This window comes from Podarcis erhardii (genome assembly GCF_964252035.2).
Source record: "Podarcis erhardii genome assembly, chromosome: 4".
Lineage (NCBI taxonomy): Eukaryota > Metazoa > Chordata > Lepidosauria > Squamata > Lacertidae > Podarcis > Podarcis erhardii.
This window is the reverse complement of record NC_138508.1, coordinates 65,198,083-65,212,005: the sequence shown is the minus strand read 5'-3', so window position 1 is coordinate 65,212,005 and position 13,923 is coordinate 65,198,083. Positions and strand designations below refer to the sequence as shown.

Below are 13,923 nucleotides of genomic sequence, written 5' to 3'. Positions count from 1 at the left end.
CACCCCAAATTCACCATCAGATCACATAGCATGTCCATGGCTACAGCCTGCCCCCCAAAAATCACGCACCCACTGTTGCCTGGGGCTGCAATGGTGAAAAAACGTGGTTACAAAACATGGATCCACATGGATCCTCAGGATCTTTGCATTGGGCCAGCCCAAATTCACCATCAGAGCACATAGCATGTCCATGGCTACAGCCTGCCCCCCAAAAATCACGCACCCACTGTTGCCTGGGGCTGCAATGGTGCAAAAACTGTTGTGTTTGCAGAGTCCTGAGCACAGCGGAAGGATGAGCAGTACGTGCCACATACTTTACATTACTTTATTTACACTTCAAAGCTGGTAGATTACAGAAAAGCATCCTGCCTCTCTGAGAGCAGAGAAGCAACCTCTCTCCTCTGAAACACGGAGAGAACTGTGAAAAACAGGAAACCAGTGTACGTCACATCCAGTCTCCTTTCCCGTGGGAAACCCAACAGCACAGACTGTGGAATGTAAACACCTGTCTCGTGACAAGCACTTCGCTGCACAGTGAAGAAAGCAGAAACCAACAAAAACGTGGTTACAAAGCATGGATCCACAGGGATTCTCAGGATTTTTGCATTGGGTCACCCCAAATTCACCATCAGATCACATGTCTGTGGCCACAGCATGAAGCACAAAAATGATACATCCACTGTTTCATTCAGAATGTTTTTTCCCTTGTTTTCCTCCTCTAAAAACAATGTGCGTGTTATGGTCAGGTGCGTGTTATAGAGCGAAAAATACGGTATATCCCAAGATGTGTCCAAATGCATAGAGGACGAACAAATAGAGAAATCATTTTCTGAAATATATAGTAGAAGGTATGAATACCTTTATGTAACATGGGTTGTAATCAGAGATAAGGAAGAGAGTATTTATTAAATGACTTCAGGCAATATTATACAACAAACCAATGAAACTAATAATATTAAATGGGAAGGGGGTTGGTAGTAAAGAGATTTATGTGCCAAGTTGCTGGTTTTATCACTCTGATTACATGCTTTGGTGCCCAATCTTTACAATCTCTTATAGTTTCTAGAAAACCTAAGTTGTGCCACCTCGTTGACTTTAAAATCCATCTGTGCTGTGAAGCCATTGGGTTAGCTTTAATTCCTTACTCTGTAACCCCAGCTAAAATGAAGCCAGTGTGTGTGAAACTGTTTTGCTCGCATTTATCTCTTGTTACCCCTCTCTCCTTCCTTTGCCTCCATTTCTTTGGATAGGTACTATCTCTGGCTTAGCCTGTAATGGCTCTATAAATGTTAACCAAGAACAACACGTAGCAAATACTGGTTTTTTAATCTTTGCAGAAGCGAATTAAATTATCTTCTGGTGAAGAGACAGAGAATCCTGTGACTATGATGGATGTTTATCAAGAATTTAATGACAGGATTGCAGAAAAACACAAGATCATGAAGTTCAAGTCCAAGGTTGGTAACTTTTTCTCCTTCATGTTTCATTTTTCTGACTGTGAAGGGCGCTCATTTTTCAGGCAGGAGAGAAATATAAAAAGGTGCATGATGTCTGCACAGGTCATTTTTTCAGCCAGAACTCAGTTCTGGCATCTCTCAGGTGGGTGCCATTGCTAATCTAAGAGAACAAGGGAGGCATTCATGATATGTTCCAGCACCTTTCTTTCCAGAAAAATAGCACTAATTAAACTGGTAGTGTATCTTATCTAAACATCTAACATCAGATTGAGGAATCCCTGCTGTTGCAGATGATACTGTCTCATATTTAAACCATGTTCCTTTCTTTAGAAGCAACCACCTACTTACAAATTTACAAATTATCTGCTTTAATAAGTTGTTTTAAAAATGAAGCCATTATACTTTCAGGGGTTGTGGTTAATGGGTTGGTTCCCACAACACTAAACTCATGGTTTTAGCACAGGACTAGGGAACCTACAGCCCTCCGGATGTTTCTGGACTACAATTCCCAGCCAGGCTGACTGATGGAGTGGGAGTCCCACAGCATCTGGAGAGCCACACGTTCCCCATCTGTGGTTCTTAGCACTACACAGATGGGTTTTTTGAGCCTGAACAAATTGTTGGGCTTCCTCTGCTCTTCTATCTCTTCCCACACAACTGGGAGGAAGCCAAGGTTACTTTCATTTCAAAGAATCTTAGCTTACTGATTGTGAGCCAGGAATTCTGGATTGAGACAAACTAAGCTTGCTTTAAACAAGACAACTTCTTAACCAGTTGTTTGAAACGGGTTTGTTTTGCAAGTAACCATTGTTTGTTTTATAATGGGATGCTTGTTGCATGTAATACTTGAAAGTCATCTTAACAGAAGCCCTACTTATGGGGGTAGGAAAAAGCCTGCTCAACCTTGCTGATTCTGAGCTGCATAGGAAAGGCAGGTGTTAGCTAATGTATTTTGTCCAGTTTTTGTATTATGAATTAGCCCCACAAAAACACATTGGTGTTGCATAATGTGTTCTCTTGCTTAATTTGTCTCTATTTTTTGTGTTCTCAAAATGGAAACTGAAATATTTTTAAAAGCAAACAATTATTTTCCTTACCACTGTGTTATCAGGAGTATACAGGTGGTGACTATTTTGCCCATGTCCAACTGATGCGTGAGGGACGTGGGTAGCGCTGTGGGTTAAACCACAGAGCCTAGGACTTGCCGATCAGAAGGTCGGCGGTTCGAATCCCCGCCACGGGGTGAGCTCCCGTTGCTCGGTCCCTGCTCCTGCCAACCTAGCAGTTCGAAAGCACGTCAAAATGCAAGTAGATAAATAGGTACTGCTCCGGTGGGAAGGTAAACGGCGTTTCCGTGCGCTGCTCTGGTTCGCCAGAAGCGGCTTAGTCATGCTGGCCACATGACCTGGAAGCTGTACGCCGACTCCCTCGGCCAATAAAGCGAGATGAGCGCCGCAACCCCAGAGTCGGTCACAACTGAACCTAATGGTCAGGGGTCCCTTTATCTTTACCTTTAATTGATGCGTGGGTCCTTTTGGACCCGGAAGAGAGCGGAACAGCCTTAGGCATGCTCCCCTGGTGCATGCAAGGGCCAGGAATGGAACCTTTGCACAAAATGGTTGCCGCCTGTATTGCCCAGTGGCTCTTACTTTGCTTTATGGCACAAAGAAGTTGCAATGCTTTTTATGTATTGAAGTTCTATGAAATCTGTGGTGAGAGATCACCATAATATTTAGTTTTTCATTGTGAGCGTACTTTATAAGCCACCAATTTGTGTTCTGTTGCTTACATAGAACATATGGCAATTCCCCGAAGGCCTTCTTTTATTATACAATGTGGGCAAGAAACAATCTATTATCTGAGATAATGGGCCAATTCAAATGTAATAAGATGTCTGAATCCCTTTGTAAATATTAGGGAGTTTATTTTAGAAGGAGAATAGATAAATGACTTAAACTCTAACCGTCTACAATATCCAGAGTTTTATTTAAGTTAAATAACTATTTGTATGATTTCTACAACTTGACAATCAGCAGGTTATATTTTAGGAGCAGGGAAGGTTTTTCACATGGTGGTTCTCGCAGGAGGGATTTTGATGTTAAAAGTAAATTTGGTTTTAATGAGAAAACACTTTTACAGTACATTAGTGCCTGATGAATATCTCAATTTGTATTTTGTATAGAAAGTAGAAAAGAATTATGCTTTTGAGATACCAGATGTTCCTGCAAAATCTGACTACTTAGAAGTTAGATACTCGGTGAGTAAATAGTTCTATGTTGTCTCTCTGAAAGTGACACTCACATTGAGGTTTGCATATCTTTTCAGTGCACATGATTTTTTAAAAGAAAGATTATGAATCCTAAACTCTGATGCTTAATTGAGTTTTTAAAATGGTGTGACTGTTGCTCAACTTGAGCTACCTTTGGCCAATGAATATTTCCCAAACTCCTATAGTAAGTAAAGAGGAGCCAGATTTTCTAGTTAACTGCTTTGAGGAAGCAGTGGGCATGGTGGTCAAAGCTTATTGCTTGCCTTACTGTTGCTCTGGAAACTCAGTACTTCAAGCAATGCATGTTTGGACTGATTTGAAAGCATTTTTAAAGTCCGTGGTTTAATACATATATATCATTTCCCCTTGGTGAACACTAGAATGTACTTCCTCCTGTGTGCTGGAGTCAGCCTGATTTAATGTCTACTATGTCCTGAAAGACCTTGATGTTGGGAAAGATTGAGGGCACAAGGAGAAGGAGACGACAGAGGACAAGATGGTTGGACAGTGTTCTCGAAGCTACAAACATGAGTCTGACCAAACTGTGGGAGGCAGTGGAAGCAGGAGTGCCTGGCGTGCTCTGGTCCATGGGGTCACGAAGAGTCGGACACGACTAAACGACTAAACAACAACAAACAATGTCCCGAAACTAGGATGGTTAGGTGATTTCTGTGACTGAGGTTCAATGTAGCACAAGTGGGCATTCCCACACGCAATGGAGCTTTTTCTTCCTGCAACCTCTGATGTGCCTGCCATGTTTTCCTCAGAGGGTTGGTGGAGCCTCAAGCTGAGCAGGTACAGGTGTATGAAAGAGTTCCCTGCAAGGAGCTCTCTTGTACAGCCAGACTAAGCAGGATTTTTCTCCCCTTCCATCAGGTGACGCGTGGGGAGGGCAATCCTGCTTAGCGCTTACTATTGACAAGCCGCCTGTGCTGCCTCCTTCAGCTTCTGAAATCGGAGGTTGAAAGGAGCAGCATGAAGTGACCTCAACGAGCAGCACTGGGAGGGAGAAGGCCCTTCCACTGATTGGGAACCATTTCTGCTTCCATGAGCAAGGTGAACAACTGCTGCTCATCAGCTGATGGGTGGGAAAGAGTGCGGCTTCCTCCAGCTAAAACAGAAGCCCATTTTAAACTCCCAGTTGTTCCTTTGAAGCCTCGCCATTACCCACTTCACACCTTTTACATATCTGTTTTTACAAGTTAGGATATTTAGGAAGACTTGCAACACATAGTAACGGTTCGTTGAAATGCTTCCATTCTCAGGCTGAATACGGTCGGCTTCCTCAAGACCTGAAAGGAGAGACATTTTCTCATGTGTTTGGAACCAACACTTCTAGTCTTGAACTATTCTTGATGGGCAGGAAGATTAAAGGACCAAGCTGGTTGGAAATAAAAGACCCACGTATGAATATTTCATGTAGAATATGTTATGCATCCCTTGTATGCATGCGCAAATGGAGTGGAGTTTAGAGCAGTGCTTAGCTTGTTTAATGGTTGCCAACTTGAAAAGGGAAATGTTACGAAAAAAATTTTTTAGAATTTGTAAATTTTCAAAGTGAAGAATGCTCCTTCAAGCAGTCATCGTCTTGTAAAACTAATTTTATTTTTAATCTTACTACTTTAGACTTGGTTAAATCTATACTAGGTTAAATCTACTCATGTTCCCCAAATGGCACCTGTTGTTCTGTCGTAATTTAGCTGTTGTGTATGTGATAGCTTAATATAAAGGTACGGCCACCTTAAAATGGCTCAGGTCCTAGTCCAAGTAAAATAAGTTGTGACTGAGCTGCTATGGACTGATTTTCACATAATCCTTAATCATGAATTAGCACTATGTAGATTATCATGAGCCTGTGTGCAATGTTGGACTCTCACGTCCCCACCCCGCCCCTGGCCATCTGGGAGGAGGGTTAAAATAAACTGTTTTATTTCAGTGATGGTAAGGCTGCACTCCTCTACTGGGAAGTACATCCTATTGAACTCAATGAGGCTTTTAAGGAGATGGTGCCATCAGTCAAAACGTTATCTGGCTTAGGGTCTAAGCATGCGTGTAGCAAGAAGAATAGGGTTAGGATTAGGGTTGCTTCTGGGTTTAACATGCTTTGGTTAGTGTGTTTCATTTCAGGTAGTAAGACCAAAACCTAGGGGAAATGTAGAATGAAAAATATTTGTTATAACTGTACAGTGGTACCTCGTTACAGATACTTAACCTCGGGTTAAGTACTTAATTCATTCTGGAGGTTCGTTCTTAACCTGAAACTCTTCTTAACCTGAAGCACCACTTTAGCTAATGGGGCCTCCTGCTGCTGGCCGCGCCGCCGCTGCACAATTTCTGTTCTCATCCTGAACCAAAGTTCTTAACCCGAGGTACTATTTCTGGGTTAGCGGAGTCTGTAACATGAAGCGTATGTAACCTGAAGCGTATGTAACCCGAGGTACCATTGTATTATGCTATGCTTAATCTTAGTGTTGAAATGTTCAATTTGTTGAGAAAAAGTTATAAGTGTAATTATTGTTTAAATATTGGGTATACTTATGTGCATGTTCTGTGTTACCTCAGAGCTCTTGAACCAGCCAGTCAGTTGGTGTAAGGTAGAATTAGTGGCCCAGAAGCCTGACTTGGTGAATGTGGTGAAAGATCTCCCTCCACCGCCTCTTGTGATCATGTCTCTCAGTATGAAGACAGTTCAGAACACAAAGAGTCATCAGAATGAGGTGAGTCATGAACTTTATTATGTACAGGGGGAAACTCCACAATTAAACTAACTAAGGCTTCTCTAGCTATATGTGCTGTTGATTTCAAATCCTATGGATCTGGAAGCATACTTCTGCTAGTGGACTTCAGAATGTGGAGTGAATTGCCCCAACCTGCTTGCAGCATAAGACCTGGAGATCTTGCCAGAACTGTAAATGCCCCAAAATTTGTTCTTATACTGTCTCTCCCTCCCCCGCCTCCGTAGTTTTACAATAATAATGTGACATGTGATCCAGGCTATTGACAAACTGCTGATGTAGGAATTTGTTGCATCTTTTCATTAGTATGAGTTGTTCATGTGTTTATCAGACAAGAAAGGGATTATAGCCCTATTAAAACTAGTCAAGTACTAAACAGAGACATACGGTTTGATTTGCTAAACCGCTTAGTAAATATGTGCTTAATTTAACATATGGATGAGACCTTGTTTAAAAAGGTTAACTAACTTCATTAGTGTCATTTTCATTCTCTTTTTAAACTTTTGTCTGTGCAGATTATGGCTATTACATCTTTAGTGCATCACAAATTTTGTGTGGACAAAGCACCACCCGTACCTCCCTTTCAAACTCACTTCAGCGGTAAGTATAAGTAGAACCTCTTTGTGTTTAATTATTTTCTCCCATTTACCACATTGACCGCACAAATGAAAGCTTGAATGTGACTTGGCAGAACATGTGACTTGGCAGAACATGTGATTTGGCAGAACATTGCTTCAACCTTGGAAAGCCACTGTCAGTCAGTGCAGGCAATATTGAACTAGTTGGATCAATTGTCTAACTTCGCATGAGGCAGTCTCCTATGTTCCTATGTCATTCTGCAGTGAAGAGTTTTACAGTTGTACCTTGGTTGGTGAATGGAATCCGTTCCGGAAGTCCGTTTGACAACCAAGGCGCGGCTTCCGATTGGCTGCAGGAGCTTCCTGCACTCAATTGGAAGCCGTGTCAGACATTCAGCTTCCCAAAAAGTTCACAAACCGGAACACTCACTTCTGGGTTTGCGGCATTTGGGTGCCAAAATGGAGGAGTGCCAAGGCGTTCGACAACCAAAGTACGACTGTAGTTTGATATGAGAGCATTTCTACATTTCCACATGTCACAGAAATCTAGGAAGACAACTAAATTAAGTAGCATTGTAGTCATCAAGGTTTGAAAACAATTTTTGTTTTTCAAAATGGTGTCTGTCCTAATTTCCCTGCCCTATGGAAATCTTCTGTATATTTTAACAACATTTGTTGCAACATTTGTTGCAACATTTGTTTTCATGATAAATATTGTTCTAGCCAAAGCACTTACAGCACATAAAGCCATTTAGCTAAGCTCCATATTGTATATTTCTCATTGACCTGCTTGTTTCCTTTGCAGTTATTTCCAAACCAAATGATTGCATTTTTCCATATGACTTCAAAGAAGTAGTTAAGAAGAAGGTAACTTTGTGTTTCTTGTACATTGGTTTGCGTTCTGTAGTCTCCATCTTTGGAAAAGCTTTGAACATGCACAAAGCTTTCATGCACTTTGGCCTGGTTTGGAAGTAATCTTATCTTGGCTAGCCAAGATATGTATGAGCTTTGTGCATGATCTCCTTGACTTTGCACCATATTTTCCTCCCCCAGTATCTATGATTGAACATATCCTGGGTTAATCATAATCTTCGGTGACGACCCAAGTGGAAAAGTATGGGTACCAAGCTAGGAACAAACAGAATCTGTAGCCATGATTTGAAATTGCATTAAAATTCTAGGTTATTCCAAACTTGATAACTTTAGTTTCATACTAAAGTTTCATACAGATGTAACAAGAAATTTTGGTTAATTAACACAGAAATATTTAAATCATGGCTGACTGAGGAATAAGTTATTATGAGGACAAAGCTTTCAGATACAAGTGTTGTGCATGTTTCAGCTTATTTTTAAAAATATATATATACTTTATTAATTAAAATTTTCCATACTTGGTACAGATACAACATCCAATATTGCAAACTCTCACAACTGAGACACAATGCATAATGTAAAGTAAAATAAAACAGGCATAGGCTATGTTATAATCAAACCAGTGATCAGAAATGCTTAGGAATTACATCCAGAAGGGTCCTTGCAGAATTGGAGCATATTTCAGCTTAAACTGAGAGATGTTGTGAATTGGGTCTTTATGAAATAATAATATTATTATTTATTTCATGTCTTACTGACCGTTCACCGCAAGCTCCTAGGGTAGGTTAAAGCCATTTAAAAATACAATTTTAAGAACAATTTAAACAGTAAAAACAATTTGCCTTCAAATTGCATCGTAATGGATTAAGGAAAATGTGTAGGAAAAAAATGCTATCAGCTTCTCACTAATTTAGCTGTCCTTTTCTATTGTAGTGGGCCGGGAAGGGTTTCTGTATAACTTTGTATAGTATATAAAGATTTCCAATAAGTTTAAAGAATAATAACAATTCTAAAACTTTGTTATTTGTGCTTAAATGTTCTTGGTTTCATTTAAACATGCATAATTAAGCATAGGATTGATGTGCAAAACTTTTAATTTTTTGAACATTTGGATTATTTAAATTTTGTGTTTATTTAGAATGCTAAAATAGAGATTGCCACAACAGAGAGGACACTACTGGGATTTTTTCTGGCAAAGGTTCATAAAATTGATCCAGATGTTATTGTCGTAAGTGGCTTTTTATATCTGCTTCCGAGATCCTTTTACACATTATTTTTTGCTACGTTACTTTAAGGTGATGGAATGTTGATTAATATTTTAACATAATGTGTTACTAATGGAGACTTACAGCAATGGAGGACTCCAGTGGGGTGGCTGGGAAAGATTTTTAGATGGGGTATTGGCAAATGGCACTGTTTTGACCAAATGAGAAGAGATTTTCAGAAATGAAAGGAAGACTAGGCAACGTTAGTTAGTTAGTTAGTTAGTTAGTTAGTTAGTTAAGAGTTGTGGTCTCTTGAGGGTTATCTGCTGGGAGCTCTGTGTTGGTGGTGGATAGAGCCAGAGTAATCTGGAATATTGACTGTCTTGCTTCAGTTTCCCCCGTAGCTACCTCAGTTCCTAATCTGGTTCAGAGCTATTTAGAGGTAGAGCACAGTTTGGTTACTTTCAAATAAGTATATAGACCAATACAGCTACTAAATGTGGGAAGCAGTTGGAAGTAATTTCTTTCTAACTTTACTATGTTTTCTCCCTTTCCCTTCCCCTATGGCAGCCTATTAATTTTATCTCAGATAATTGGGAGAAATTGTACACTTTCAAGACGTGTCAGGGCACCGCATGTTGCTCACCTCTGAATGATATAAAGTAAGAGGCAGAGAGTGCTGATAATAATAATAATAATAAAAATAAAATAAAAATAAAAATAAAAATATAAAATTTTATTTATATCCCGCCCTCCCCAACCGAAGCTGGGCTCAGGGCAGCTTACAACAATAAAATAGCGCAACATTCTAAAAACATTTCATTATAAGAATTAATTAAAATCAAAATTGATGGCAACCATTAAGCTAAAGTTCTGTGAAGATTGCCAGAGGAGGGAGTCAGGCTGTGCCCTGACCAAAGGCAAGGCAGAACAGCTCTGTCTTGCAGGCCCTGCGGAAAGATGTCAAGTCCTGCAGGGCCCTAGTCTCTTGTGACAGAGCGTTCCACCAGATTGGAGCCGCAGCCAAAAAAGCCCTGGCTCTAGTTGAGGCCAGCCTAACCTCTCTGTGGACTGGGACCTTCAGGATGTTTTTATTTGAAGACCGTAAGTTCCTCTGTGGGACATACTAGCAGAGGCGGTCCCGTAGGTACGAGGGTCTTAATGATGATGCTATGTCTGAAGGAAAAGGACAGAGTAGGCAGGACCTGCGTAGCAGAAACCTAGGAATGATAGGTAGTGGAGTTGATAGGTAGTGGAGTTGAGGACAGACCTAGTGAGAGTGGAGTTGGTGACATGTGAATGTCTTTTGTGTTGCTTCATTCACATGAGCATTAATAATGTGATACATCAGAGGAAGGACTTCAAATAGTATGGACCCTTGCCATCTCTGTTGTTTTAAGCTGAATACACAAGAGTAGGTATATACTGTATAACTGCTTGTTTTTGTTTCCTTTTCTTTCTTTTTAAGGGACACAATATTTATGGGTTTGATCTGGAACTTCTTCTCCAGAGAATTAACTTCTGCAAAGTTCCACATTGGTCTAAGATAGGTCGACTGAGGAGATCAAACATGCCAAAGCTTGGGGTAAAATGTTGCTTATGTTGCATTGCTGTATTGAATGTGATTAAAAATGAATTATTTTAGTTGCTGTACTTTGAATGTCTTGCTTGATTGTTTTGACTATAGTCATGTATCATGACAACATTCCAATTTAGATTTTGGTAATGTTGTTAAGAGTCGTATTTCAGCCATGAGACAAAGCTAAGCAAATTTTGTTTACTTGTCTCAACTAGATGGAGTTATTGACAGATTAATGACTAACAGAGGTGCTTTTGTGTATGGTAAATTGTGGGGAAAATGTATGTTGGCTTGACTGGCAAATCATTCCTTTGAGAATAGTTAAGGTTTTCTAGTTCTGCTGTATAAAGCTCTCTACATGTGGCATAGTTAATTGTTATCTACTCAGAAAGGATTTTACTCAGACTACCCCCCCCTTCACATTGCTACAACATGCTCTAGTACTGTGCTGGTAAAGAAACTAACCAGCTCGCTTTTTTCTATAGTTATTGTTTAGGTATTTTAATGCATCTGCATGATGATTGCACTATACCATTAATCTTGGCAAAACCAAATTCTTGTGGCATTGACACTGTTCAGTGGTATATGTGCCAACAGTGTGTGCATATTCTTATACATGCGCAGGTGTGCTGTCCCACACACATTATAAGGAATATATATCTCTATTTAACAAGTGTCATCTATTTCCCCAATGTGTTTTGTTTTCACAATATGGAAAACGTTTTTTGACTTGTGGCACCCTATTGAATGAAAGCCTTCTGTTTTCCTTTATCCTGTTACTTTGTGATTTTTGATTTATGCCCCGATTTACGCCCTGGTCTTGATGATGCCCTGGCATTCTTGAACTTTTTTTTAAGAACAGAAAACGTTCTCATTCAAAATAAGATAGGTAAAGAGCCAACACTGGTGTGGCTTAGATAGAAAAAAAAATTCTCTTGTGTTAATGAAGCAGAGACCTATAAAGTCAGAACTATGATTTTGTTAGTTGTAAGTCCCCTCATTGGACAAGCTTTTCTCTCGTGTTTGCGACGATTAAAGTCCTTTGCAACCATTACAAGGTTGTTGAGGTGCATCTGCACACAAGAGAGAATCAACTTCTGTGTGATGTAAAAACTGTGTTATAATTAGTCCACAACAGAAATATAGCAATGATACAGAATCTGAAGATGTATTTTTCTTTCATGGCAATTAAGGGTCGTAGTGGATTTGCAGAAAAGAATGCAACTTGTGGCCGAATGATTTGTGATGTAGAAATTTCAGCAAAGGAGCTGATTCGTTGCAAAAGTTACCATTTGTCAGAGCTTGTGGGTCAAATTTTGAAAATGGAAAGAGTGGCGATTCCATCTGAAGAGTTACGAAATATGTACAGGTATGCTGCTAAATACATTTCTTGTTATAGCAATCCCATTAGCAATAAGAACATCAGAGCCTACTAGATCAGTTCATCTTGTCCAGCATCCTTTTCTCTCAGTGGCCAAGCAGATTGCCTGTTGGAAACACATAAGTAGAATATAAGCCCAAGAGCACTCTCTCCTGTGGTTTCCAACAACTGGTATTCAGGATAATTATTGCCTCCCAATTGTGGAGGCAGAGCATAGCTTAAATGGCTGGTGGTCATTGATAACCCTCTGCTCCATGTATTTTTCTAATCCTCTTTTAAAGCCATCTAGGTTGGTGGCCTAGCTAAAACAGTGGTGGAATTTATTCACTTATAGAATAGAGACAGGGAATTAAACACTGCCCTGGGAACTACAGATCATTTATTGGCTACAGATCATTTATTGGCTAGGAGTCATCTATAACCCCACAGCAGTTTTCATACAACTATGAAACCAATATGAGTAAAATGCTTGAGGTAAAACATCATCAATAAAATAAAATAAAAATAACAGTTGATACAATGATAAAAGTATTGACTAGCAGTCCAGTTTTGGCTTCCAAAATCACAAGAAAACAGATAAATAAAACCATATAGCAGAAGCCCATTTGTGTTGTGGTCATCCATGTGAGTTCCATAACTAGAGTGCCATTACAGAGAAGTCTCCGCTCATAGTCCCCATCAGATAAGCTACATTTTTCAGTAGGACTGCAAGTAGGAACCCCCTCCACAACCTTAAGGCACAGAGTTGTGGGCATGGGAAGAGACACTTGGTTTCTAGACCCTTTACCATCTTGGTTGCCCTCTGCGCACATTCCAGCTTGTCAATATCCTTGTTAAAGTGTGGTTCCCAGAACTGTATTCCAAGGCAGAATAGAGCGGGACGCATCCCTGGTGGTCTAAAGAGAAGGCCTTGTGACATCTCTTGCAACAAACAGAGCCTGGCTCTGTTTGAATCTAACCCCTGATGGATACTTCTGTGCAGTCATGATATTACTACAGTTCTTGAAATCATGACTTAGCGGAATATTGTACAGGTGCTGCTGCTACTCCTATTTTTTCTTTCAAACTCTTTGCAGTTAAAATGGGAGTTCCGTTTTGTTTTAAATTTGCACTGTAAGCAATCATTTGTGAGCTCTGGCTTTATGGGCATTGTGATAACGATTTGAATCTGCATGCCTTTAGGACATGTGGCGGAATTTATTAAAATTTCCTCTTCCTCTTCTTCTTTTAGTGATTCCCGTCATTTACTTTACATGCTGGAGAACACCTGGACTGATGCCAAGTACATTTTACAAATAATGTGTGAGCTCAATGTTCTTCCACTAGCCTTACAGATTACCAATATTGCTGGCAATGTTATGGTAAATTTCATTTCTTAGCAAATTTACATCTCCGTTATTATATCTGATTTGAATATACAATCTTATTCACAAAACTAGTTCCTTTACAAAAGGATATATATATTAAGCCTCATGACGGGAGGTTCATAATAGAGATGTGTTGATCAAGTCAAAGGGAGCAGATTGATGTTACAGATTCCAAGCAGAGCAAAGACAAAACGCCTTAAAGCCCAATAATACAATTTCTGAAAAATATTTAAAGCAAATGCTATTAATGCAATACCATTGTTGGCGTTTTGATTTCTGTTTCAACCTGTAACTAATTGGCTTTTATTGCCTTACAGTCGAGGACGCTGATGGGTGGGCGAGCAGAGCGTAATGAATACTTGCTCCTGCATGCATTCTATGAAAAAGATTATATTGTGCCAGATAAGCAGCTCTTTAAAAAGTCTCAGCAGAAGCAGGTGAGTAATTTTTTTCAGCTCCTCTACATTTCTTACTTTCGG

At 39.8% G+C, this 13,923-nt stretch overlaps 1 protein-coding gene across 2 annotated transcripts in view; it reads left to right on the top strand.

Annotated features, from left to right (window-relative positions):
• The window catches only part of POLA1 (DNA polymerase alpha 1, catalytic subunit), a 179,094-nt gene that overhangs the window by 17,384 nt on the left and 147,787 nt on the right, over positions 1-13,923 (top strand). For both annotated transcript variants that reach the window (XR_014155869.1, XM_081858858.1), the window contains exons 12-22: positions 1,338-1,457; positions 3,640-3,714; positions 4,992-5,130; positions 6,289-6,443; positions 6,977-7,061; positions 7,845-7,906; positions 9,051-9,140; positions 10,586-10,702; positions 11,890-12,065; positions 13,309-13,438; positions 13,762-13,881. Coding sequence is in view for 1 of the 2 variants with exons in the window: in XM_081858858.1 (XP_081714984.1) it covers positions 1,338-1,457; positions 3,640-3,714; positions 4,992-5,130; positions 6,289-6,443; positions 6,977-7,061; positions 7,845-7,906; positions 9,051-9,140; positions 10,586-10,702; positions 11,890-12,065; positions 13,309-13,438; positions 13,762-13,881 (1,269 nt within the window). In the remaining variant the exon portion in view is untranslated. The remainder of the gene's footprint in view (positions 1-1,337; positions 1,458-3,639; positions 3,715-4,991; positions 5,131-6,288; positions 6,444-6,976; positions 7,062-7,844; positions 7,907-9,050; positions 9,141-10,585; positions 10,703-11,889; positions 12,066-13,308; positions 13,439-13,761; positions 13,882-13,923) is intronic.